The sequence below is a fragment of the Gadus morhua genome, chromosome 23, assembly GCF_902167405.1.
Source record: "Gadus morhua chromosome 23, gadMor3.0, whole genome shotgun sequence".
Taxonomy (NCBI): domain Eukaryota; kingdom Metazoa; phylum Chordata; class Actinopteri; order Gadiformes; family Gadidae; genus Gadus; species Gadus morhua.
In genome coordinates this window covers 17,797,965-17,825,284 of record NC_044070.1, presented here as the reverse complement: position 1 = coordinate 17,825,284, position 27,320 = coordinate 17,797,965, and the positions used below count along the sequence as shown (strand labels likewise).

Sequence of the window (27,320 nt, the reverse complement as noted above, 5' to 3'; positions counted from 1 at the left end):
TCTCAGCGTGCTTTCTTCCAGCCAAGGGATCACTTGCTGAATCTAACACACACACAAACACACACCAACCTGTCCAAAGACCTCTTCGTTGACGGTGAAGGTGAGGTCCAGGATGTCAGTGATGGTGTTGTCCTTCATCCACTGCAGGGACTGATGGAACTCTTCATCCAGGTACTCCAGGTCAGAGAGATCTGTAGCTCTGAGGGTCAGATATATAAGAGGTCAGAGGTCAGAGAGATCTGTAGCCCTGAGGATCAGATATATAAGAGGTCAGAGATCTGTAGCTCTGATGATCAGATAAACAAGAGGTCAGAGGTCAAAAAGGTCTGAAGCTCTGAGATCAGATAAACCAGAACTCAGAGGACAGAAAGATCTGTAGCTCTGAGATCAGATATATAAGAGGTCAGAGATCTGTAGCCCTGAGGATCATATAAACAAGAGGTCAGAGATCAGAGAGATCTGTAGCTTAATAATTTGAATCCAGCAAAAAAATTCACACAGTACATAGCTGAATATGTATATTATTTCCAACCCACAGTGCATTGTGTTTTGGGTAGCCTCCTGTAGTTGGGTTGGAAGACTTCCACTCATGAAGTGAACCGAACTAGTGTTCCCCGTGAGGTGGAACAGAGTTAGTTTGGCCGCCTCAGAGTTCGATGAGTTCACTCCGCACCAAACAAACAGGGGGGGGGCAAACGGTCCAAACGGCGCCCTTACTTACTAACTTGAGGCCAATTTTTCCCTGAATGTTTGCATCCTAGTGCAGACTTCTGTTCCCTGACCTGACCACGTTAAAGTCATTAAAGGTAAACCCAGTTGTGGTTCTATTCTGATGATAATTATAAAATCGGATCTAAAACTGTTTCTTAAGAACATCACAAACAGCATCGGTTCAGGCAGCTGTCGACAGACCAATCCGACAACTCTGAGTTGCTCACAGTCTGAGGAGAGCTTTGTAGAAGGGCCGGGTGAAGAAGACATCCAGCAGGTAGTGGTGGATGAGGCCCAGGCCCAGGATACGCCCACTGAAACGGAACCTGCACACGCACAAACACACAAATCAGAAAGGGATTCTAACCATCCTATTTGGAAGTCTTTGCATCTTTGTGTGTGTATCAACTCTATTTATACAGCACATTTCATACACTCAATGTGCTCCACATAAAAACATGTCTTACAATAAAATCAAACATGTTTTTTTTTTCATGAGTCCTTAAAATACATTCACAGACAGATTCTAAAGAATCCATGAAATTCATTTGAATAAAATGAGTAATAAGTTAACCATTAACACCAGTGCCTCAAATTGTGATGATTGTGAGGTCTGCGAGCTTCACAGCAGATGGCGGTTCTCCTCACCACTGTAGGTGGTTCTCCACCAGCGCAGACATGGGGCTGATCTGAAGGGTGTAGGTGTCGTTGGCGGAGTATTCAAACAGGCCGTAGTACGGGTTGAAGAGCTCCTGGGACAACAGGAAGAAGAACTCTCTGGAGGGGCCGCTGTAGTCCAACCTGAACACAGCAGGAAGTCAACACCAGAACAGGAAGTCATCACCACAACAGGAAGTCATCACCACAACAGGAAGTCGGCACCACACAGGAAGTAAACACCAAAACAGGAACAACACTTGAGGTTAAGGAGAGATGTAATAGCTCAACATATTGATTAATTCTGTCAATAGCGTCAATGGTTGTGTGTGACGTGAAAGGTCAAAGCGTGAACATACCCCTCCTCCCCCAGGAAGCTGACGTAGAGCTTGTTCTTCTGCAGCTCTTTGCGGGAGAACGCCATGACCTGGTCGAAGGTCCCCTCCAGGAGATGATCCCTCCTGACCAACAACCTGCGGGAGACCAGACCTTCATCACGGTCTTTCTGGCTCCTTTACTTCTCAACTCTTATTACCCAGACATGAACAGTCAACTCTGTGTCCAGTAAAGCTATGTGTGTGTTCTCCTTGGTAGTGATCAGAGATTAGGAGACGTACCTCATCTTGCCCGGCCCCTGGCCGTAGCCTTTAGCCTCCAGCTTCCTTGAGAAGTTTCGTAGTTTGGCTTCAAAGTCTCGACGATACGGGGCCGGGGCCGGGGCCCTCTGTAGGCCTGCACACACAGGCACAAACACACACACACACACACACACACACGCACACGCACACGCACACGGGCACACACACACAGTTTGTGTCCCGTAGGATTAATTGTGTTGTTTGCTTGTTCTCTTTTGCCCACATTTCTTGAAGTTCTGGCAGAGGGATGCTGAGGTCTCTAAGACGTTATTCAGGCCCTGCTGTGCCCAGAGATAATAATACAAGCGGAGAATGGCTTTTCCAGGTCACGGTTTGACAAGGAAGAGTTTAAAGGAGAATAATGAGCAGCACAGAGGTAGGGAGCAGCCAGACGGGGAACCTCTTTCCTTTGATAGAACTCTGATAAAGTGGTATGAGGGAGTGTGTGTGTGTGTGTGTGTGTGTGTGTGTGTGTGTGTGTGTGTGTGTGTGTGTGTGTGTGTGTGTGTGTGTGTGTGTGTGTGTGTGTGTGTGTGTGTGTGTGTGTGTGTGTGTGTATATTTATAATGGGGTCATTACTGGATGGAGATATTTACGAAAATATAACCAAGTAAGCTGTGCTCTATTTCACAAACATAACATGAAGACATGAACATAGAGATGGAGACATGAACATAGAGATGGAGACATGAACATAGAGATGGAGACATGAACATAGAGATGGCGACAGGAACATAGAGATGGAGACATGAACATAGAGATGGCGACATGAACCTAGAGATGGCGACAGGAACATAGAGATGGAGACAGGAACATTATCCCTTCACCAGAGATAAGAGATGCAGATAAGAACATGGGTTTAAAGTAGGATACAGTTGGGTACAGTAGGGTACAGTAGGAGATATAGTAGGGTACAGTAGGAGATACAGTAGGGTGCAGCAGACCTACCAGGAGAGCTGTGAGGCGAAGCGATGGGGGAGCTGCGAGGGGAGAATCCCCGACTGGTGTGGAGGGCGTGAGGAGCCACGAAGGACATGATCTCCTCCTCGAACAAACTAAAGGTAAACAACAGAAGAACGCTTTAGAACCTTAACCTCGGTAGGAGTCATGATCTCCTCTAGAACCTTTACCTCCGTATTATTTACAGTATGTTCTCCTCTAGAACCTTTACCCCGGTAGGACTCATCTTCTCCTCTAGAACCTTTACCTCAGTAGGACTCATGTTCTCCTCTAGAACGTTTACCTCAGCAGGACTCATGTTCTCCTCCAGAACCTTTATCTCAGTAGGACTCATCTTCTCCTCTAGAACCTTTACTTCAGTAGGACTCATGTTCTCCTCTAGAACCTTTATCTCAGTAGGACTCATCTTCTCCTCTAGAACCTTTACCTCAGTAGGACTCATGTTCTCCTCTAGAACCTTTACCTCAGTAGGACTTATGTTCTCCTCTAGAACCTTTACCTCGGTAGGACTCATGTTCTCCTCCAGAACCTTTACCACGGTAGGACTCATCTTCTCCTCTAGAACCTTTACCTCAGCAGGACTCATGTTCTCCTCCAGAACCTTTATCTCAGTAGGACTTATGTTCTCCTCTAGAACCTTTACCTCAGCAGTATGACCAGGTCTGCATCACACGACAGCTTCTCCAGCGCCTGGGAACCCTCCGTTCTGATGTAGTGGATCTTCTCCCTGCAGTATTGCGACATATAAATATACACAGATGGATTCAGTCAGGGGATTTAAAGGACAATGCAGAGCTGGGTGATCTCACAATCGTAATCCCTCTCCTAGCTTCACTAAAACCTTTGTCACCAATAGCATGATTCTTTAATCATAAACCTGCCTGCCACCGATTTCAACAAAAGCAAACAGCACCTTGGTCTTTGATAAGACATCTTGTAAAGTACTTGTGAAGTACGGTGATTCACTGTGATATTGTGGTCCACAAACGACTGACCGATCACATTGACTCAACAAGACGGAGATGCTATCTAGCCATTGTTGACATTCGTCGCAGGCGCACGCTGAATGCTCTTCCGAAGGATTGGTCCATGTTTGCCAAACGATATTGATTCTGTGAGAGGATAGGAGACCGTAACCATGGATATATCAGCCAGACCGGAATTGTCCTCAAAAGGATATGGCCAGTGTAATGACTTTAGTTGTTTAACTTTTCTTTTTGCATTTTGATGCTTTATTCATGAAGATGCAGTGAGAGACAGGAAGAGAGGTAGAGAGGAGAATGGAGAGAGGGGAAAGGGGAGGACACACAGCAAAGGACCAGGGGAAATCAGTGACTCTCCGAGGATATAACTGAGCAGTAGCTAGTCAGTGACTCACTGAGGATATAACTGAGCACTAGCTAGTCAGTGCCTCACTGAGGATATAACTGAGCAGTAGCTAGTCAGTGACTCACTGTGTATATAATTAGTAGATAGTCAGTGACTCACTGTTAGGAATATATATAACACATCAGTGGTTATCTGTTTCATGACTTTCTAAGTGCACCCTTCGTCCAGTATTGTTTGTATCTCCAATGTGAGGATGTGTTTTGGTATAGGTTTGCTTCCCATTCCTCCATGTAGGCAGAAGGGGACCGGTGAGCCAGTGAGTGTTACTGTCTGGGAGGCAGAACCAGAGGACCAGCATTGGAGAGGGCGTGCTTCCGACCTCAGTGCAGGGTTTCTGGCCAGGCTGGCCTGTCGCTCCTCTAACATGTCAAAGACGTTGGGCTGCCACAGAAACGCCACAATCTTGTCATTGTAGGCTAGGGAGAAGACAGGGAGACGGAGAGGAGAGTGACCCCCTCTGACAGTAAGAACACACACACACACACACACACACAAACACACACACACACACACACACACTAGAGTGCGTGTCTGTTCAATTACAGGATGAAATAAATAAATGAACTCATTGCAAACAACCCCTCCAACTCCCAGTTTAGAGGCGGCTCCCCTCCTACCCTCATCCCAAGCTCATTAAGCATTTCACTCTACAAATAGTTCAGTCACAGTGTGCCACAGATGCCTTCCATTGTCGTCAGTCGTCATTCATTAATAAACATCCTAACTGAAGAATAGGGTTAGGGTTGTTACAATACAGTGGCACATTACAATAAATAAATAAAGTCAGGTTTCGTGAGCCCTTTAATGAAGCTCTGGTTTAGATGTTGAGCTGCACTTTGAATCAGGCCTGATGTAGAGTGTAAAGTGAAAGTACTATGATAGTAATTTAGAGTGATGGATAAGTGCTATGATAGTAATGTAGAACGATGTATAAGTACTATGATAGTAAACTATTAAATACTCCACATGCTTACAGAGTGCTGCTGGCGGGGGGGCGTCCTGCTGGCTGCGTGCGGCCGGCACCAGGCTGTCGCGGGGTCGCGCCCTCAGGGACGACCCGGGACGTCTGGAGACGTCGGAGGCCTGGAGGCACACAGAGACCGTCAGTCAGGAGGACCAGCACGGTGCTGCTGTACTGCGTCTGAACAGCAGCCTATTTTACTTCCTGTTCCTACTTCCTGTTCCTGTTCCTACTTCCTGTTACTACTTCCTGTTCCTTTCATCCTTGAGAAGGACAACATCTCAATGAAAAGGTGGCATCCTGTCCAAATGTCCATTCAGGTTTTTCAAATAACTGGTGCTGTTTAAATGAATGTCCATTATTGTGATTAATGATTGAGTCTGTGTGAGGAGAGACGACTGTGGGTTGATGGGCGGTCTGTGTGGGGGTGGAGAGGCGGTCAGTGTGTGGGTGGGGGGGGGGGGGGGGGGGGGGGGGCAGTCTGTGGGTTGAGGGGCGGTCTGTTTGGGGGTGGAGGGGCGGTCTGTGTGAGGGTGGAGGGGGCAGTCTGTGGGTGGAGGGGCGGTCAGTGTTGGGTGGAGGGCCTACCTCCCCGGCGCTGTAGCTGCGCAGCCTCTGCAGGTGGGGTCGGTGGGAGAAGGGGCCGGGCGGGCGGCCGCACCGCAGGGAGACCCGCGGGTCGATGAAGGTGGTCGCTCGGCTGTTGTGGTCCACAAAGAACGACTGCAGTGGAAAGAGACGACCGAAGCCTCGTCAATATCAGTGGACGTCAAACATGGACGCCCTGCCTTGGTTAGAGCGAAAATGCTATTTTGAGTTGATTCAACTAAGCCCCAGGTAAGATGCATCTACGTTTTTTTGTGTCGTTGCTCGTTGTCTTGTCTTTGTTGTCTCTCACACCCCTCACCTTGCCCTGCATGTCCGTCTTCATCTCCCATCCCCGGGGCAGCTCCAGCCGGGGGTCTGCGAACGTGTTGAGGAAGACCACCAGGTCGCGGTTGTGTTGGTAGCGCTCAAAGTTCCTGGCGTCGCGTCGCACCTTCAGGATCATGTGCTTCACGCAGGAGCTGTTGGCGAACGTCCGGTACGCCCCCTTGGTTCAGAGATGGAGAGCGTTCGATTGGTCTTCATGTGGATTGGATTAACGACGAACAACGGAGAGCTGATAAGATGATTCATCGATTTAGATGACACCGTACTGTCACTGCACAAGTAGCTAACATTTGCGGCTTTGGTGTGGGAGGGAAACCGAGAGTGACCAGAGGAGACCACAAAGTGGAGCTACAGACTCAGGGTTTGAACCCAGGACCTCATGCTGTGCGGCAGCAGCACTGACCACGCAGCTGGTTTACCACCGAAAATCATATTGATCTGTAGCTTTGCTTTTTCAATGTCAAAGTTCCATTTATATTTGGAGCTACACTTCCCTTACATTTATAGTGCACTTTCTGTTCTGTCTCTTAGATACCGCCTTCTGTCTAAGGATGGAAGACCTCTCGCTGCTTCTACAGAGTGGCTGATGGGTATCTTTGATTTGTTCACATCAGAAGTTACCCCGTGGAACACATAACAGCTATCTTCACAACACGCTGAAGATCACTGATGGGCTGGAGATGAAAGGCAGCAGCGTCTCACTTTGACCCGGGCTGACCCCCCGTTCCCAGGGGAAGAACGTTGGCCAACTGGATCCAGCTTCCTGTGGCCTCATGTTCCGTAACAGAACAGAACCAGAATTCTGAGGCTGTGTGTGTATGTCTACACCTTCATGTTCCTGTGTGAGTTATAAACATTATGATCAGTGTTTGTAATAACGCCGTTTCAAAAGAACGGCGTTTGGTAACGCCGTTATTTTTTCGGCAACGGGGTAATCTAACTAATTACTGTTTCCGTCGTTACAACGCCGTTACCGTAACTGTATGTTAAATGCGGTGCGTTGCTATGAATTGATTGCATAAACTGCATAATCCGAACGCACCCCTGGCTTCAGACACAAACTGCTAGTGAGGAGACCGGGTGGGTTAACAACGAGATAAGCGATTATGATTTGCTAAGGCAGAGTCATGTTTCATGGTAGCCAATCGGAGCCAGTGTTTTTACACAAGAGCCAGGACACGCGCGCCACACACACACACACGCACACACCAAACAGATTCAATGAAGCAGCAGAAATGGCGAGTCCGGAGCAATCCGATGAAAAGTTGGCATTTTCTGCAGTATTCGGCAGATGTTCCACAGCCTTTGCAGCTAAGCAAATAAAAATTCAGTTGGAAGTATATCAGGGCCTTGAATGGGCAGTTCCAAATTCTCTGACATATAGTAACTTTCTTTTTTTACAGTAACGCAAATAGTTACTTTCCCTGGTAATAAGTTACTTTTATTAATGAGTAATTCAGTTACTAACTCAGTTACTTTCTGGAACAAGTAGTGAGTAACTATAACTAAGTACCCTTTTAAAGTAACGTTCGCAATACTGATTATGATGCATGTCTTTATGTGTGTGTGTGTGTGTGCGTGTGCGTGTGCGTGTGCGTGCGTGCGTGCGTGCGTGCGAGCGTGCGTGCGTGCGTGTGTGTGTGTGTGAGAGAAAGTACTCACATAGTTGGCGTGCAGCACAGTGAAGAACTCTGGGTGGGTGATGAACTTGACAGCGGGGGACTGAAGCAGAAGGCTAATGCTCTGGTGATTGACAGGTAAGTGGTTTCTCCTTGGCTCTGGAGACAATCATACAAGAGGAAGAAAAAAACATTATACTGATATTCCAAAAACATTGTGCAAGGCAAGTCTGCATTAAACTCATGTCCATTAGCAGTGGCTAATGCACAGTAGCTAGATTAAAGGTGTAGTAGCTAATGCACAGTAGCTAGGTTAAAGGTGCAGTAAGTAATGCACATTATTCTACTTCATTTAAGAATGCTCGATTCTGATTGGCTGGGAGGGGTGCATTAATCCGGCATATTGCCCGCTGACTTGTCGGTTCTACTTGCTGCTGACTGTGCACAGTAGATCAATACGCCGCTTGTATCGTTTTCTATCACATACATTTCCAACATGAGGTCCATAAAAAATAAACCAAGGAGTGCATGTTTGATCGATAGTCATTAAAGCTGACTTGATACGAATGTAGCAACTACGTTATTAAACTAGTGATCAGATCCAGCCTTGTGTGGTTGCTATAGAAAGAAGTTACCTACAGCTGAGCTAACGTTATTCACCGTAGTTCTAAAGGGAACTACTTTTCGAGGGAGATGAACTTAAACAGAGTATACATTTAATAAGCATGCAATACGAATAAGAAAAAGGCTAATTCTTAAAGTATTTGAATTTTTTTATTATGTTGGCCGGCGCGAAGTAGAATAAACGGAATAATCACCTCAAGGCGGGGCAATAAACAGTTTGATATGCCCGGCTCGCGGAAGGTTACCACCCTCGACTTCGTCTCGGGCGGTAAGCCGTCCACGAGCCGGCCTCTCTGTGATTATTCCTTAGGTAGCTAATGCACAGTACTAGCTAGATTAAAGAGGCTGTCTGTAAAATGAGTGTGTTGTAAAGAGAGGAGTGAGAGAACAGATGATACGGAACATAAAATATTTCAATTACACTTACATTATAGATGTTTAATGTTAACTACAGCACCTCAAGGACTCCATGAATAGTGAATTGTACTTCTGTGAACAGCTATGTCTCCTTGCTCTTACAGAGGCAGCGATTTTATGCGTGATCTACTGTTCGCACTACCCACTAAAAACCTAAATATAGATATGACTATCTCTACAGCCTATATAATATACGTAACTACTCATGGTGCATTGTTTATTCCTATGCCTGCTCTGCACTTGATATTTCTTAAACTAAGTTGGCAGCAGCTTTTGATTTTAGTCGCATGGAGACGTCTGCTAAACGACTCAGTGCTGGAGTCCACTCAGTGACCCATTTCTTATGGTTTAGTGGCGCTTCGTGTAGCTTTAGTGGTACTTGGTGTAACTTTAGTGGCACTTTGTGTAACTCTGTACCTGCTGCTGCTGTTGTAGAAACGCCTCCATCCTCGGGGCTGCCTCTCCTCTCAAGCCTCCTGCTCCCCTCCTCCCCCTGCTCCTCCCCCTCCTCCATGGTTCTCTGGTGGTTCTGGTACCTAATGGAGAAAGCATGGGTCGTGAATCATGTCTCGAGTTGGACAGGACCAGCCCGGTCTCCTTTATCGATGGCCTCTCTCCCCTCTCTAACCCTGCCCGGGTCATGAGCTGCCTGTGGGGAACGTCCGAGTTGTGGTTCTTTGTGTGCAACCGTTTTGTGTTACAAGAGTCGATTGACGAACCGATGCACGTGTTTTATCGGTTGGATGTGTGTTCCGGTTTACGGATCAGCAGTGGACCAACCACATGCCGTTGAGTCTATTGTATTTGTATCGTCGTTCGAGCAGTTACGGTCTCAAAGTGCTTTGGAGGTCCTGTTTCATGACATCAACCTCGTCCCACGAAAGGCCTAGGGCAGACTCCCTCAAAGCTGCAGGGTGTAGCATTTAGTGGCATCTGGCGGAGGAGACTTAGCAGAAATGGAATATTATTTTTACAAGCACGTTTGAATGAGTGTGTCATCCAATGAAAACAAGAACTGCTGTGTTTTCCTTAGGATGATTATTTTAATATCTACATAGGGAGGGGGTCCGCCGTGTTTCTACAGCAAACCCCGAACGGACAAAAGGGTCTTAATTTGACGCTCCCTCCCCACCCACCTTCTGTTGAGCTGCTCCATCTGCTGGGTGGAGCCGGAGCGAGGGAGGCCCTGGGAGCACTGGGGGGGCTGGCTGGGTCTCTGCCACATGGTGGTCCGGTTGACGTGGTCCACGTAGAACACCCTGCCGTGGCTGTCGATACGGGCCTCCCAGTCTGTCAGGGGAGAGGAGGGTGGGGGGGTGAGAGGTCTGGTAGACCAGGAGGGGTCTGGGGAGAGGGTCTGGCTAGTGGAGCTAGCCTGATCTGGGGACCAGGGGGGCCGACGGCGTCATCACGGCTTCAGCCTGGAGGCATGGCGAATCCTCTGGGGGCGGGAGTCCCCCCCTGGTGTTCGGAGGTCAAAGTGCATCATGTCTGTGTGAGGGAGCTTCCGGACAGGAAGAGAGAAAGATGGCAACAGGAGGCCCCGTCGCAGCCGTCCACCAGGGGTCAGGGTTACAAAAACGTCTACCTGACCCCGATGCAGAGATACTGGCTCGTGTCCAGACCAATCACAGAGGAGGAGCACTGGACACATGAACACATTGAATATCTACATAGATATATCTATCGGGGGGTGGGGTAGGAGGAAGAGGAGGGAGGGGAGGATGAGGAGGATGATGAGGAGGAGTTTGGGGAAGACACTAGACTCCAGAGTAAGAGCGCGAGGCCCCTGTTCTTACTTGGAGGTAAAGTGTGGTCTGATTGGAGGGGGAAATGGTCTAGGTCCCAGCCAGGCCGTAGGGCAGCAGGGGGGCTGACAAGAGGGCCTACAGGACACCAGAGAGGGCATGAAAACACACACATGGACGCATACACACACATAAAAGACACACACACATGGAAACACACACGTGGAGAAACACTCACACATGAAGACACGCACACAGGTAAAAGACGCACGTACATGGATACACATACACACATAAAAGACACACACATGGAGACACACACGTGGAGAAACACACAGACATGAAGACACACACACATGGAGACACACACATGGATACACGCACACACACACAAACACAGGAAGACCCCCACACACACACACACACAAATGAAGGCACACTTAGACACACGCACATAAAGACACGCACACATGAAGTCATGTACATGATACAGTCTATAAACTACAATCCTGAGAACAGTGAGACGTAAGCAGGTCTCACCGATGGCGTCCTGCTGGCCGGGCCCCCCTGGGGGCCCCCCGCTGCCTGCCCCCGTCCCCTCGGGCCCCCATTGGGTGGTGTTCCAGGGTCCCCCCCGCTGGCCCCCGGCCCCCCCGCCGGGCGGGGAGCCGTCGGGGTCCGGGACCCTCTCGAAGGCGCTGTTCTCCTCGTCGTCGTCGTCCTGGGAGGAGAACACGGTGCTCCCGGAGCGCCGCGTGCTGTCCACCGACGACAGCCGCTGGCTGCAGAACCGCCCCCGGCTGTCGTAGCCCGAGTGGCTGTAGCAGGAAGTGCTGTAACAGGACGTGCTGTAACAGGAAGTGCTCCGGCAGGAAGTGCTGCGGCTGTGGCAGGAAGTGCTTTGACAGGAAGTGCTGTGGCAGGACCCCTCGCACAGTTCGCACTCGTGCTCGCCGGGCGCGTGGCACGTGCTGCCGCCGCCGCCGCCGCCACGCCGCCGGCCCCTGCGGCCGGCGTCCCCCTCCTCGCCCCCCCCGCCCCGCCCCCCAGGGTCTCCCCCCCCGCCCCTCTCGCCCTCCAGGAGGTGGTTGAGCTCCGACAGGCGCTCGATGGACAGGCTGCGGGGAAGGGCGCGGTGGCAGCAGGACCCGGCGCACTCTGGGACCTGGGGGGTCAGGGGGAGGGCGGGGGCAGGGGGTCAGGGAGGGGGGTCAGGGGGTCACCCCAAAGAATCACACATGGGAGAACATGTCAGTAAACACACTCTGTGGTCCACTTCCTTGGGCCTTCTGACCGGCCTCAGGGATCCCTCCTAAACTACAGTTTAGGCCAACCAGTAGACCATTAATCTTTATTGTTTTCTATTTGTAACCGTCTCTTTTGATGTGCAGCATCATGTGGGTAGATGAGTGGGTCAGCTACCCCACTCAGGTAATGAGCAGGAGTCTGACCACACCCACTAAGGTAATGAGCAGAGATTTGGAAACACCCACTAAGTTAATGAGCAGAGATTTGGACACACCCACTAAGGTAATGAGCAGAGATCTGACCACACCCGCTAAGGTAATGAGCGGATGTCTGACCCCACCCACTAAGGCAATGAGCAGCACTCTGACCACACCCACTAAGGTAATGAGCAGAGGTCTGACCACACCCACTAAGGTAATGAGCAGAGGTCTGACCACACCCACTAAGGTAATGAGCAGAGATTTGGAAACACCCACTAAGTTAATGAGCAGAGATTTGGACACACCCACTAAGGTAATGAGCAGAGATCTGACCACACCCGCTAAGGTAATGAGCGGATGTCTGACCCCACCCACTAAGGCAATGAGCAGCACTTTGACCACACCCACTAAGGTAATGAGCAGAGGTCTGACCACACCCACTAAGGTAATGAGCAGAGGTCTGACCACACCCACTAAGGTAATGAGCAGAGGTCTGACCACACCCACTAAGGTAATGAGCAGAGGTCTGACCACACCCACCTGAGTAGGAGACAGAGTATCTTCCTCATCAGCATCCTCCTCCTCTAGCTCTCGGGCCGGTTTGAGCTCCAGCGAGACACAAGTGGCATCTTCTGCAGTGGCGTTGGGGAGGGTGGCGCTCTCCACCTCCTCCCTGTTCTCTGAATCCTCTTCCTCGTCCTCCTCCTCTTCCTCCTCGTCCTCGTCCTCCTGGCTGGGTTCTCTGTTCTGGGCAGAAGGCAGACTATGGAGGAGGTGGTGGATTCGGATGTAATGGGACCGAGGCGTTTCTGGCTGCCCACAGGACGCCGCAATGACGGTCTCCAGCTCCGACACAGGGAGGGAGCAGGGGCGTTTACGAGGCGGGGAGGGGCCCGGTGGGTTGGGGCCCGGAGGGTCGGGGCCCCGGCAGATGCAGACCGCTGGAGCAGTGCCTGGGCAGGTGCAGGAGCGAGGAGGTGCAGGGCTGCAGTCCTCCAGTCGGCCCTCCTGGTTCTCTTCCGTTCCGCCCTGCTCTCCTTCTCCGGCATCGCCCTGCGCTCCCTCTCCGTCCGGCTCCACGAGGTCGTCCTCAGGCTCAGGGTCCAGCGGAGGGGGAGCCTCGGCAGCAGGGGCTCCGTCCTTCGATGAGTCCACGGGAGTTTGTCCTACGTCAGCCGCGGCTTCTCCCACCTGTTCAGCCGCCATCCCTTCTGCAGCGTCTCCAGATCCTCCCTCCTCCTCCTCCTCTTCCTCTTCCTCGTCCTGCACCTCCGCTCCCGCTCCTTCCTGTTCTGCTCCTGCCTCCACCTGGTTGAGGACCTCCAGGGGGACAGGCTGGGTCTCTGCTCCTCCCTCCACCTCCTCGAGGACCTCTGGGGGCACCGGCTGGGTCTCATCTCCTCCCTCCACCTCGGTGAGGACCTCCGGGGGAACCGTCTGGGTCTCTTCTCCTCCGTCCACCTCGGTGAGGACCTCCGGGGGCACCGTCTGGGTCTCTTCTCCTCCGTCCACCTCGGTGAGGACCTCCGGGGGAACCGTCTGGGTCTCTTCTCCTCCGTCCACCTCGGTGAGGACCTCCGGGGGAACCGGCTGGGTCTCTTCTCCTCCCTCCACCTCGGTGAGGACCTCCGGGGGAACCGTCTGGGTCTCTTCTCCTCCGTCCACCTCGGTGAGGACCTCCGGGGGAACCGTCTGGGTCTCGGCGGCTCCGTCCTCAGCAGTGCTGCCCACCTCCGACCCCGGCTCCTCCTTCGCCCCTAGAGGAGCAGCTTCCCCGGACACACGGAGGTCCAGCACTGGCGGCGTCAGGGGGCAGCTGCAGAGCTCGGGGCCGGGGGGGGCTTCATCTAGAGGTAACTCCGGCATGTCGTCCCCCAGGCTCAGGGTGTCAGCGTCCTCCACGTCACTGGGGTCCTCCGCCTCCACCCAGGTCTCCCCGTGCTGGCGCACCGACTCCAAGGCTTGGGATACCTCCTCATCATCTGCCAGGAGAGGAATCCAAATCAGGGCTCAATGCAAGCGCTTAATGTGTCACGGTATGTTTAACGTCGTGCTAGACCAATCAGATTGCTCTGCACCCACCTGGGTAGATGCAGGTGGTCAGCTCGAAGCGGAACTGCAGCTGGCCGCTGACCTGCTCTGTGGGGAGTCTGCGGCCCAGAGGGTAGCTCACCCGCCGGTCCCTGGGGCAGGGGGAGGTGTGGAGAGAGGACAACATGCTGTCAGTCATTCATGAATTTAAACATAACTAACTACCACTTATGACTCCCGTGCACCATGGCCAAATCGACCCATGTTTTGCCAATTATCTATCTGCTAATTCCCCCAAAACATAATTAACTACAGTGTTTTAACTTATTTATGTCTGTTTAATTACACATCTATTAAGATATAATCATTGGCATTAAATAACAGTATGTTGTATTAGTTCCAATGTTTCTGTCCAGTGTATATACTATAAATAATAGTTATTAATGGTATCTGTTACTTCATGAGGAATGAACGGTCTGCAAAATAAGGTGTTATTGAGTTTTAATATTGGTGGTTATTGGGTTAGGGTTAGGGTTAGGGTAAGAGATAGTGATGATCAGTCAACTCTTCAGATGAATGCTAGTTCCCCTAACTGATCAGTCAACTCTTCAGATGAAGGCTAGGTCCTCCATAACTGATCGGTGAACTCTTCAAATGAAGGCTAGTTCCTCCATAACTGATCGGTGAACTCTTCAGATGAAGGCTATGGACTCCATAACTGATCAGTGAACTCTTCAGATGAAGGCTAGTTCCTCCAGGAGCTTTGATCTCATACTGACCCGATGGCGTTCTTCTCCAAAAGCCTCTGCACGGGGACACAGAGTTTGCCCAGGAAGCGTCTGATGATCGGTCGACTCTTGGCGAACTTGTCCTTGACTTCGATCTCCAGCACGTCGGTGGGCAGGGACAGGAAGCTGAACCTCTGGGTGGGGAGGAGAGGGAGAGAGGGGCACATCGAGTCAGTGGTTGGGTGTCTCTCAGAAGAACAGAGGACTGGGTCATAAGGACGCCTCCTTGTTCACATGATGAACACAAAACAACAATCTGCAATCAACAGAAGAACGAGAAGACAGCAAACCGATACTGGGTTGAGCTGATACTGGGTTGAGCTGAAATTTGTTCAGCAGATACTGGGTAGACTTGATTTCATTGAAGTAGTGCTGTTTACCGCCAGCATTACTCTCCCCGTGTAGATCTTCAGAATATAAGACCTTCTTATAAGTAGGACAATATTAATAACACCAACGATATCCAACTTTTCTTTAGTTTCAACACTCTATGGGGTGCCTGAATTATGACTTATAGAGCGGTGTTTGTAAGTGCCACTGTGTTTGTGTCTGATTGATACATTTGCACATGAAGGTGTGCTCATTACCCTAATTTTCTGTCTGAGATTGAATAAAATATATCTTAATAAAATTGACAGTCACACTGGCACAGACACTTGCACTCGCATTGCCGCCCAAATTGCCATGGACTGTCACTAGCGTTTCTCAGGGAACATCCAGTCATTGAATAGAATCAGTTCACTTAAGTCCCACTATGCTAGCTGCAAAATACAGCACTGGTTGGAACTATCTAGGAGTTTTCATATATATAGGAATTTGAACCGAACATTTTATAAAAAGTACACATTTTGGTCAGGTAGATGCTGGTCATCAAAACATGCCAGTACAAACAATATACTATTTCTACTATATATATATATATATATATATATATATATTTGAGAGAGAGAGAGAGAGAGAGAGAGAGAGAGAGAGAGAGAGAGAGAGAGAGAGAGAGAGAGAGAGAGAGAGAGAGAGAGAGAGAGAGAGAGAGAGAGAGAGAGAGAGAGAGAGAGAGAGAGAGGCTTTCCCTCACCTCTCTGCTCCACTGAGGGTTGACTGTGTTGCAGCTGATGGCCGAGCGTTTGTCCTGGCCGTGATGGGGCAGTGAGGGGAAGGCGCTGTGCTTCCCAGGCTGAACAGAAAGCTTCAGGTATGGGTCTGGGTTGAAGAACATCCCCTTCTTCAGTCCCAGGGCCTGGACGTCTGGCATCAGGGACCAGGAATATATAGTCAGGAGGGTGACAGATATACCTCCAAGGAGGGTCTACACATGCTCATAAAGAACAGAACAAATTCAACACAAATATGCGACGGGAAGAAATGTCATCAAAGCCATCCATTGTTGTACTTCTACGATTCTATAGATATAGAAACATTTCCGCTGTTTTGAAAAAGGAGGAAAGCAACTGCTGCCTTGTTTTTAAAGATTGCTAGAATATAACTGGGACATAGACAGTACTCAAGTACGATGTATGATTTGTGAGAGCAAAACAGCAAATATTTTTTTAACGTAGTTAATGGCTTGCCCTTACCGTGTCCCTGATATACAATGATTCTGTACATGTTTTACATTCTCCCTTTAGGTTTCAGTTTCGATTCATTAGTGTTAGGGTAAGGGATTACGAGAGAGACAAGAGAAAGACATGAGCCCACCTGACAGCGAGAAGTTTATGAGTCTGCGGCCACCGAGTCCGTGGTGGGCTTCTGGACTCACCACCGGTTTCACCTGGGGAGAGACAAGACCTGGTGAGACACCTGGGGAGAGACAAGACCTGGTGAGACACCTGGGGAGAGACAAGACCTGATGAGACACTGGGGAGAGACAAGACCTGGTGAGAGACAAGACCTGGTGAGGCACCTGGGGAGAGACAAGACCTGATGAGAGACGTGGGTAGAGACAAGACCTGGTGAGACACCTGGGGAGAGACAAGACCTGGTGAGACACCTGGGGAGAGACAAGACCTGGTGAGACACTCGGGGAGAGACCTGGGGAGAATGGGAGTCCTGGTGCTTGCTTAGGCCCCAGAAGGATACAAAGTAGGGTTAGGCTAAACCTAAACTAACCCTAACCTAACCCATAATATTACAAAGTATGGGGTTAGGTGAACCCTAAACTATCCCTAAACTAACCTAGAAGGTTACAAAATAAAAGGTTAAGCTTACACTAAACTAACCCAGAACATAACAAAGTGAAGGGTTAAGCTAAGCCTAAAATAACCCAGAATATTACAAAGTGAAGGGTTAAGCTAACCCTAACCTAACTAGAAGGTTACAAAATAAAGCCATGCGATGCTAAGTCAATCAGCTCTTCCCCGCTGGGTTGCTGGAGGACAGCGATGAAGGTGATGAAGGTGATGGAGGTGATGGAGGTGATGGAGGAGCTGTGGTTACCCGGGCTCTCCAGCGCAGTTGGGGCCACCTCTTCATCCTCTTCTCAAAAAGGGGCCACAGCGGATGACAGATGCCCTCCATGACTCCCAAAAAGCCTCTTAAGCTCCAAACACCCTATGCACCACCTCCTCTAAATCTGCCGCCTCTTCCCTCCGTCGTCCGGTTTCTGATTTAAACTATACAACCCGACATCCCATCTGTCCTTTCTCTGTTCACAGAAAAAGGGGGAGAGAGGGTCAGTTCTCTCTCCCCCTTCTCTTCTCTCTCTCTCCCCCTCTACCCTTCCCTCTCTCGCTCCCTATTGATCCAGGGGTTATTTTTAAACCTCTGCCTGCGGGTTGTGGATCGTGTTCAGGACTCCTCAGCGTCCGCAGTGAACCAGGGGGGTGAACGGAAGTCCTGCAGTAACCTGAGAGCCACCCCCACCCAGGGCCAGAGAGGAGCAACCTCCACCCAGAGAGGAGCTGCTCCACCCAGGGCCAGAGAGGAGCAACCTCCACCCAGAGAGGAGCAACCTCCACCCAAAGAGGAGCAACCTCCACCCAGGGCCAGAGAGGAGCAACCTCCACCCAAAGAGGAGCTACCTCCTCCCAGAGAGGAGCTTCTCCACCCAGGGCCAGAGAGGAGCTGCTCCACCCAGGGCCAGAGGGGTGCAACCTCCACCCAGAGAGGAGCTTCTCCACCCAGAGAGGACCTGCTCCACCCACAGAGGAGCAACCTCCAACCAGGGTCAGAGGGGAGCAACCTCCACCCAAAAAGGAGCTACCTCCACCCAGAGAGGAGCTTCCTCCATCCGGAGAGGAGCTTCTCCACCCAGGGCCAGAGAGGACCTGCTCCACCCAGAGAGGAGCTGCTCCACCCAGAGAGGAGCTGCTCCACCCAGAGAGGAGCTGCTCCACCCACAGAGGAGCTGCTCCAGCCAGAGAGGACCTGCTCCACCCAGAGAGGAGCTGCTCCACCCAGAGAGGAGCTGCTCCACCCAGAGAGGACCTGCTCCACCCAAAGAGGGGCTGCTCCACCCAGAGAGGACCTGCTCCACCCGCAGAGGAGCTGCTCCACCCGCAGAGGAGCTGCTCCACCCAGAGAGGAGCTGTTCCACCCGCAGAGGAGCTGTTCCACCCGCAGAGGAGCTGCTCCACCCGCAGAGGAGCTGCTCCACCCGCAGAGGAGCTGCTCCACCCGCAGAGGAGCTGCTCCACCCAGAGAGGACCTGCTCCACCCAGAGCTCTCTGGGGCTGACAGTTGGCTGAGTCGTGACACTGACAAAAAACTAGCAACACATTTCTTACTTTGCTTTCCGTTTCTACTCCTATTTACCACTTATCATCGGGGAAAAACATGTCCTTCGTATACGAATCCTGATCCTACCTTGACTTGAAGATCACATCCTGACATCATCACAGTATTCATAAACATCCGTCACTTTCACTGAAATATATTCCAGAAATGTATTTTGCAGACAGGCACATTAAATACACATATTCCGAGTCAGGGTAAAAGATAAATCACCCCAAACTGTTGTTTTGTGGGCAAGGACAGCAGATGACTTTCTCTAGCTTTTTTTTTAGAACCCTATATCTGATTCTGTATTGTTTTAGGTCACTATGCACTGACTACCAAAATAATGAGCATTTGATGGTTCTTCGTTCATACTTTTTCCTTAAAAAGAATAAAGCCAACATAATAACAACATAATAGGATGTGGTGCTAAATCGAATCGGTAGAATTTAATGTTAATTGTATCAAATGTACATTCATCTCTGTTGGGTGGTTGGGGTTCTCCACCATCTCTATTCATGGGTTAGGGTTAGAGTTAGTGCCTCAACTCACAGGGGCAGCGGGGGTGGTGACGGTGAGGGTGGGGGTGGTGGCTCGCAGGGCGCCCGTCCCTCCGTGGTAGTACCTGAAGCACAGGGGGCCCCCCGCTGAGAGGGGGGAGAGGGGGAGAGAGAGGGAGGGAGGGATCGAGTAGAGGGATGAGAGAGTGGGAGGTGAGGGAAGGTGGGAGGGAGAGAGGGAGGGAGGAGAGAGGGAGGGAGGGAGGGATCGAGTAGAGGGAGGAGAGAGTGGGAGGAGAGGGAATGAGGGAGAAATGGAGGGAGGGAGGGAGAGAGGGAGAGAGGTCCATTATAACCAGCGGTACCGTGGGAGTACCTGAAGCACAACAACCTTTCTTTCCTTATTCTCTAGCTTCAAGCGCCTCAAATTACATTTTAAATAATCGCATCCTTCCCAATGTTGCACGTCGTGATATCAATCACATGATCGCTCCCTGATACATCATCACATCATCACACCCTGATACATCATCACATCATCAAACCCTGATACATCACACAGTACAATTGTAGTACAACTATCCCTTTGTTTGGCTGTTCATGAAAGACCTGTTTTTCTTCCGTTTAGATAACAGGGCAGCTAGATAACTAGCATGGATGGCGGAAGGGACCAGACAGCCTTGGCCAGTGGGGGCGTGTCGGTGTGGATGAGGATCAAGGAAAGAGCAGATAAACAGAGGAGGAAACGCATAAAGCTGTGACAGTGATTTAGCACCGAGTCAAACCACAGAAGAGGCTGTATATTCTCTATGTTTCAACCGGTAGCACATTAGGTGTCTTCAATGAATCTTGGAGAACACACACACACACACACACACACACACACACACACACACACACACACACACACACACACACACACACACACACACACACACACACACACACACACACACACACACACACCGACAAGGTAGATATCCACTAGCTTAAGTGTCAATTTCCCCCCATGGGGAGAAAGACTTGAATAACAAATCAATGCGTCTTTATCCGTGTTTCCTATCTCCCCACCCCCTCGCTCTCTCAGCTCCTCTCTCCTCTCTCAGGGTGTCGTGTTACTCCCTCCCTGTCTCCCCGGTCTCTACCCTCGCCACCTGGTGCCAGCAGCAGCTGCAGTATTAACCACACCACCAACATCAGGGTGCAGATCCAAACAATAACCAGAGATTACTTTGATGACGTGATGTTCACCACCTTCCGGTGAGACTACCCGACGTTAACCTTCTCCCTATCAGATCGACCGCCACCCATAATGCTCTGGGGTTATTTGTGGGGGATAAAGATCTTTACTTTCACCAAAATCAGGGTTAAAAGCTGTGTCTTGGGAAAGAATCTGCCTCAACACATTAACTGCAACGTATTCTTCTTTGGTTTGAAAAGCTATCGAATAATTGGCATTTTGATCCGGATGCTGGACAATAGGGAGATCCCCGGGAATGGTTTGTAGATTTTTCTATTTGAAAATATATCTTTTTTCTTAAATAAACAAGAATTCTATACTTGAAGTATGTGTGTGTTTAAAATGCACAATAACCTGTTGAATAAATAATTAGGTTTGGAGGAAGATTTTCAATCCTGTCCTGTCAAAATAACAGCCAGCGGCAGTGCACCCAATGGCGGACACAAGATACGCACACAGCAGCATCAACGCAGCCAATCAGGCAGTACTGGTACTCAGAGTTTCCATCTTTGGCATTTATTGACGGTTTTCTAGCCGGGGATTTTAGGACGACACTACAAACAAACATGAGCTATGTAACCTTTAAATGCAGAAGAAGGAAACACCCTCACAATCATCATAGTACCATCACATTAACAGGCTTACCAGGACAGAAACAAGGCGTTTATACACTGAATGCTGTAGCCTATAATGTCACCACCGTAGTGAGGGAATAAACTGTTTCCCCCTGGTGTGACCGGGACGCCTCCTAAAGCTCAATGCCAAGTCCAAAAGAACACCTTCTTCATACTTACACTCAGGGAGGTAGGAGGTGGCTTCGATCTTCCAGACGATCTGCCCCTTCTTAGAGCCGTTGACTCCCCTGTTCTTATAGTCCAGGAAGTTCTCAGACAGAGGCTCGTCTGAAAGACACACACAGCATGAATTAAGAAGGTTAACCTGTTACTATCTCTATACTACATAATGTTAAATAAACTTTATCAAACAATGTCATTCCATGTACATGGTCACAGGCATTTCTTTTTGGGCCATAAAAATGGGTTGAAGAGCTTCTATTCAGTAGTGCTGAACCCTCACTGACAGGACCGTAGGGTAACTCACCAACGTGGTACATCCCTATCAGACAGGGTAACTTACCCACGTGGTACATCCCGATCAGACCCCAGGTTAACTCACCAACGTGGTACATCCCTATCAGACAGGGTAACTTACCCACGTGGTACATCCCGATCAGACCCCAGGTTAACTCACCCACGTGGTACATCCCGATCAGACCCCAGGGTAACTCACCCACGTGGTACATCCCGATCAGACCCCAGGGTAACTCACCCACGTGGTACATCCCGATCAGACCCCAGGGCGACTCACCCACGTGGTACATCCCGATCAGACCCCAGGTTAACTCACCCACGTGGTACATCCCGATCAGACCCCAGGGCGACTCACCCACGTGGTACATCCCGATCCAGTCCCCGGCGTCCACCTGCTCCCTGATGTCCCAGGTGAGCACCAGGTCCTGGCTCTGGCCCACGGTGTAGTGGCAGCAGCTGAGTGCCAGCGTGGAGCGGCTCTCCGGGGCCGGCAGGTCGGGGTCGCTGCTGGCCCGCGCCAGGCCCGGGGCCAAGGGGGCCCGGGTCGGCCCCCGGCCCCCCAGGCTCTCCGGGCCGTAACCAAGGCTACCGGCGTCTTTACACGGCCGCCAGCTCTGGCTGCTCCGGGTGGGGGAGGCCATGGCTGCCAGCCCCAGCAGCCTATTATGGTATGTATTCTGCAGAAGGAGAGCATTATGGTATGTATTCTGCAGAAGTAGATAATATGGTACGTATTCTGCAGAAGTAGAGTATTATGGTATGCATTCTGCAGAAGGAGAGCATTATGGTATGTATTCTGCAGAAGTAGAGTATTATGGTATGTATTCTGCAGAAGGAGAGCATTATGGTATGTATTCTGCAGAAGGAGAGCATTGTGGTATGTATTCTGCAGATGTAGAGTATGTGTGTGTGTGTGTGTGTGTGTGTGTGTGTGTGTGTGTGTGTGTGTGTGTGTGTGTGTGTGTGTGTGTGTGTGGGGGGGTACTGACCTTAATGCTACACAGGTGTGTCAGCATAATGACTGATCAACTCCAAACAGAGCAACACCTGGGAGAAGGGCAGACACATTACAGAGAGACCAGAACCAGACAACAGTGATTATAGTGAGGGACAGAGCGTAATAAGACATGACCGGGGCATCTCTGCCCTGATTGACAGCTCTCTTGGCCAACAAGCAGTTTTGTAAACTTAAGCAAGGCGTTGAATTAGTTTAGCAGCGTATCATGCTTCACATTCATGGCTATACGTTATGTTACAAACTCTTGAAAGAGATTTTCCAGCTGTTATCGGTTTAAGTATATTTTGCTAACATGCTCACACATGAAAATAACCCGAAGGCATCTGACTGCTGTACTTAGCAGTGACAGAACAGTCTATACTAACAGTCCAAACAACTTTCAAAGGGCACTCGTTTAATTTAATTCATAAAACAGTAAATATGATTGACCCCAAGGAGGCACAATAAACATTCAGCGTATCTGGACATGCTCAGTGTGGTTTTCCTAGAGTGGGTTGGATTCAGATTTATAGAGATGATGATAGGTCTCTGCATCCCAGAGACACGCTAGGGGGGGGCGTGGGTCTCATGGAGCCCCAGCGGCCCTGGGCAGGAGGCCAAGCGTGGATCCTGGTTTACTGGCTCAAATGGTTAGCAATGTTTACGTCCACAAACCAAATCTGTGAGCCTCTAAACTACTTTGCAGAAATCCACGAGTGACCTCACAGAAATGCCTGCTCCCATACTTAATTTCGCTAAATGACCTAACTAGGTACACCCATCAAGCAGTGTTTGTAGGAGAATATCATCTGAATCACGGTTTGCAAGCTTCCTCCATCTTTCCTCTGATTCTGAAGCAGACCTGAGTCTGGGTTATATCACCCCATCTGCCTGACCTGCTGCTTCAAGCAGTTGGCAGCCCTGCACGGATTAGCCAAATCGGTTTTGGTTCTGAGAACAAAGAGCATCTGAGCCTCAAGACAGAAGGAGTGAAATGGTCATACCTCATTTTGATCAGGACACAAAAGAATTTGGAGTGAACATCGGAAAACAAATTGAATCGACATCATGTGACAGAATGGGACAGGAGACATTAAGGGCTCAATAAGACTGACACAAATAGACCATGGAAAGACATTTAATGCGTGTCTGCAGACAACAACATGGTTTGCATTGCAGCGGGGAATCTTGAAAGCCTGCAAAGTAAGATAAGGGATTGCTCAAAAGCTTTCTTCCTCCCACAACAACACTCTGTTGTCCACGGTGTAACCGGAATGGATTACCGATCGCTTGCTCTGTCTCCCCGTCTCAATGTTTGTCCCTTAAACATCTCTCTCTGCTTTGTGCCTAACTAAGTTACGCAGAGAGCTTCTCTCCTGGATGTGTCTTCGGTGCTGCTTGTGTGGAGCTATTGTTCCCACTCTACCAGAACAAGCTTATCTGAACAAGGCAGAACCATTCGATTAAGACATATTGATCTTTCAGCTTAAAAGGGTTAGTACTAGAGTGAGAGAACACACACACTTGACAAACGGATTGGGTTGTAAAGTATGTGTTTGCACGTTTCTACATTGCAATGGATCAAATCAAATTGTATCCGTGAAATAAAGCGTGAGAAATGGAGGTTTCAGGTGGGCCTGTCGTAACGGGGGGATTGGAGGCATTGGGGTCTCACTGTCTTTGGGTTCTTTACCTCTTCTATGGGAAATGCCTTCACACAGCCTCCATTTTTAAGATACTGACAACTAAGCTAATAACGACACTGTCTGACGCGGGAACTTGAGTTTATTTGATGACATAATTTAATGTTTACGCTGCTGGGTTGGTAACTAATTATAGATTTAGCAATTCATCCTGATGGAAATACATTTCGGTTTAATAATTTATAATGATATTAATCTGCAGACTTTAATCTAAGTGAGGATTATTTTACAGCTACACAGTTCAAGCTGAGATTTACATGAACAACTTTCTGCTGTGTTACAGTTTAGGTGTTGAACCTTGGGATTCTGATATATTGATCCTTCAAACAATGTGATTCTGATATATTTATTGTCCTATCCCTGATGAATGTCAGATCGTTTCTTATAGAAATGCAGGGCCAACATGTGAGATCAACATCCTCAACACAACTCAATAGACGAGGTGTGTGTGTGTGTGTGTGTGTGTGTGTGTGTGTGTGTGTGTGTGTGTGTGTGTGTGTGTGTGTGTGTGTGTGTGTGTGTGTGTGTGTGTGTGTGTGTGTGTGTGTGTGTGTGTGTGTGTGCGCGCGCGGGTGCTTGTATACTATTTTCCTTCACTATTCCTGCCCATACTTCTGTATCTGAACCATTAGCTCCATCTCTGATCCTGATGGCTCATCCGATCCCGTCATCACTGTGAACAGGAGAGCAGAGGTGGTTCCCCCTGTGAGTCTCCTGGAGATGACCCAATAGAGCCAAAGGACCCATTACTGTACCCCCCCTAACACAATCTGGACACATTACGGCTCTTCCCGATCAATGCCCCAGCCATCTCTCAGCAGGATGTTTCTGTTAGCTGAGCACTAGCCAGCAGCAGGAACATGGCTTCCTCTAGGAATGAGGAGCTCTGATTCCATTACAGGTTGCAAATGGCAGTCAATAACAATGGAGACACCTTTTCCCAATGACCAGTGGAAGACTTTGCGCTCTGCTCTGCCAAGCAATGCCGCCCAAACTAGCATCACTAATAGCCGTCTAACTATCATCACCGCTAGCCACAAAAACTAGCATCACTGCAAGCCGCCCAAATTAGCATCACTGCTAGCCACCTAACCTATAATCACCGCTAGCCACACAAACTAGCATCAATTACAGTTAATTACCAAAGTTTCCATGTCTGGTCGACATTATTCATTGTTGATAGCATTCCAGCGAACACACAGACAGCTTCAAATCAGAGCAAATACTGAGGAACTGTTTTATATCATGCTATGAATATGATTGGCTGCAATTTAGGCTTTATAAGGCCTAAACAATCAATAATGCACGCACACACATACTCAGGCAAGGCAGCAATGTAAGAAGGATTGATCCATAAATAATGAAGCTTTGCATCTCAATAAGTGCCCAGGTTACCACACACACAAACACACACACATCCACACCCACACCCACACAAACACAATGACAATGTTTGACAATGTATTCTACTTGATGAACAACAGTCTGTCTTGTTAGGATCAGATCAATTGGATTTTAATTTAAAAATAAAACTTAACAACATCCTAACCTTTGCTGTACTGAGATGTTCTCTAAAAACAGAGCTGTTCCCTACACAGAGATATTCCAAGATCACAGAGATGTTCCCTTAACACAGAGTTCATGTACCTTCATAACGGCTGGATGAGTTCACAGGGCCCAAAAGCCACAACAGGTTGTGTTCTTGTATCGGTTCACTTGGTTCAGGAGGACAGTGAGATTAGCAGACAGTGAAGCCCTATGCTTTGAGCCTCTATACCTTAAGACTAGCAGACAGTGAAGCCCTATGCCTCTATACCTTCAGACCAGCAGACGCTAGACAGTAGAGCCCTAAGCCTCTATACCTTAAGACTAGCAGACAGTGAAGCCCTAAGCCTCTATACCTTAAAACTAGCAGACAGTGAAGCCCTAAGCCTCTATACCTTAAAACTAACAGACATTGGAGCCCTAAGCCTCTACTAGCAGACACTGGAGCCATATACCTTAAGACTAGCCGACACACAGCCCGATGCTGTGAGCCTCTATACCTTCAGATCCTCACATCGCATCAGGGAGGCTTAAGATGCAGGAACAACCCCAGGGAACAACAAGTGAAGCAGCGTCAAGCCTTCCACTGTCTCATTATTATTATGAGTGGCTGTCAGGGCACAACATCAGGTATTGGATCAATGATGTTCTATGGGAGACGACTGATAAACCCACAGATTATTGTCTCAGTGATGAGATGTAAGACTCTTCATTAATCACCTGAGAATAATTATCTGTGTCTGCTCATCAACACAGCCTCTCTGCACATACAGCGGATGTTGGGGGTGACGTCATGTCCACCGGGAGAGCCAAACAGGTGAGACACAGCTGAGAGACAGGTGAGACAGGTGATACACACGACACGTGACACGTGTGATGCTCGGTATCCTCGGGCTAAGAGGAAGGCATGAGAGGCCTCGTTTAGGCAGAATCTCTGGACTGGTCTCACCCGATTAAACGGGACGTAGACGGCGGGTCGGGACATCGTTTAAACAGACGGCCCGCGGTTAGAGTCCGCAACGTACACCGAGGTCCACCGGACACCGAGGTCCACCGTTAAGCACCGGGACCGCTGCGGTGTCCAAAGCCCCCCGCCACGCGCCACCTACCTGATGCACGTGCGGTCGGTGATCATATCCGGTGGGTCTCTCGGCGTCACGGACCTCATCGGCCGGTCAGGACTCTGATGGTGAAGGAGATAACCCTAACCCTATCCCCATCACATCAACACAACCTCCGGAAAAGAGCCCCGTGCACGCGAGAACCACAAGTCTCATCCCCCTTTCTCCGTGATCTGGGTACCAGGCCGACAGCCAATCAGAACCATCCTCCGTGATCTGGGTACCAGGCCACTAGCCAATCAGAAGGCGCGTCTCCTCGTGAGGCAGAACGGAGCTCTCCATCTTTATCCTCTGTTATGATTAACCTAGTTTGTATAATTTAAACGATGATAACAATAATAATGATGATAATCATAATCATCAAAATCATCATCATTGTTAGGATTATTACGATTATAATTATTATTATAATTCATTATTATAATTATTATAGTAAGCCAAAGTCCCTTTAGATCAACCTAATAACAATCGAGTTGCCTGTTGAGTTT

The 27,320-nt window shown here is 49.4% G+C and overlaps 1 protein-coding gene across 1 annotated transcript in view; it reads right to left on the bottom strand.

Moving 5' to 3' along the window:
• LOC115537530 (E3 ubiquitin-protein ligase HECW1) overlaps positions 1-26,976 on the bottom strand; it is a 33,680-nt gene extending 6,704 nt beyond the window's left edge. Inside the window, exons 1-26 of the mRNA XM_030349511.1 lie at positions 26,821-26,976; positions 22,456-22,513; positions 21,822-22,143; positions 21,170-21,277; positions 19,188-19,282; positions 16,620-16,692; positions 16,000-16,169; positions 14,916-15,058; positions 14,188-14,288; positions 12,646-14,087; positions 11,198-11,822; positions 10,709-10,795; positions 10,046-10,199; positions 9,327-9,445; positions 7,912-8,027; positions 6,224-6,409; positions 5,905-6,039; positions 5,330-5,438; positions 4,675-4,771; positions 3,610-3,693; positions 2,955-3,061; positions 1,986-2,100; positions 1,728-1,841; positions 1,360-1,512; positions 939-1,037; positions 70-199 (exon numbers count right to left, since the gene is read on the bottom strand). Coding sequence (XP_030205371.1) covers positions 70-199; positions 939-1,037; positions 1,360-1,512; positions 1,728-1,841; positions 1,986-2,100; positions 2,955-3,061; positions 3,610-3,693; positions 4,675-4,771; positions 5,330-5,438; positions 5,905-6,039; positions 6,224-6,409; positions 7,912-8,027; positions 9,327-9,445; positions 10,046-10,199; positions 10,709-10,795; positions 11,198-11,822; positions 12,646-14,087; positions 14,188-14,288; positions 14,916-15,058; positions 16,000-16,169; positions 16,620-16,692; positions 19,188-19,282; positions 21,170-21,277; positions 21,822-22,143; positions 22,456-22,482 — 4,911 coding nt within the window. The 5' untranslated portion in view covers positions 22,483-22,513; positions 26,821-26,976. The remainder of the gene's footprint in view (positions 1-69; positions 200-938; positions 1,038-1,359; positions 1,513-1,727; positions 1,842-1,985; positions 2,101-2,954; positions 3,062-3,609; positions 3,694-4,674; positions 4,772-5,329; positions 5,439-5,904; positions 6,040-6,223; positions 6,410-7,911; positions 8,028-9,326; positions 9,446-10,045; positions 10,200-10,708; positions 10,796-11,197; positions 11,823-12,645; positions 14,088-14,187; positions 14,289-14,915; positions 15,059-15,999; positions 16,170-16,619; positions 16,693-19,187; positions 19,283-21,169; positions 21,278-21,821; positions 22,144-22,455; positions 22,514-26,820) is intronic.
• Between the last annotated feature and the right edge of the window lie 344 nt (positions 26,977-27,320).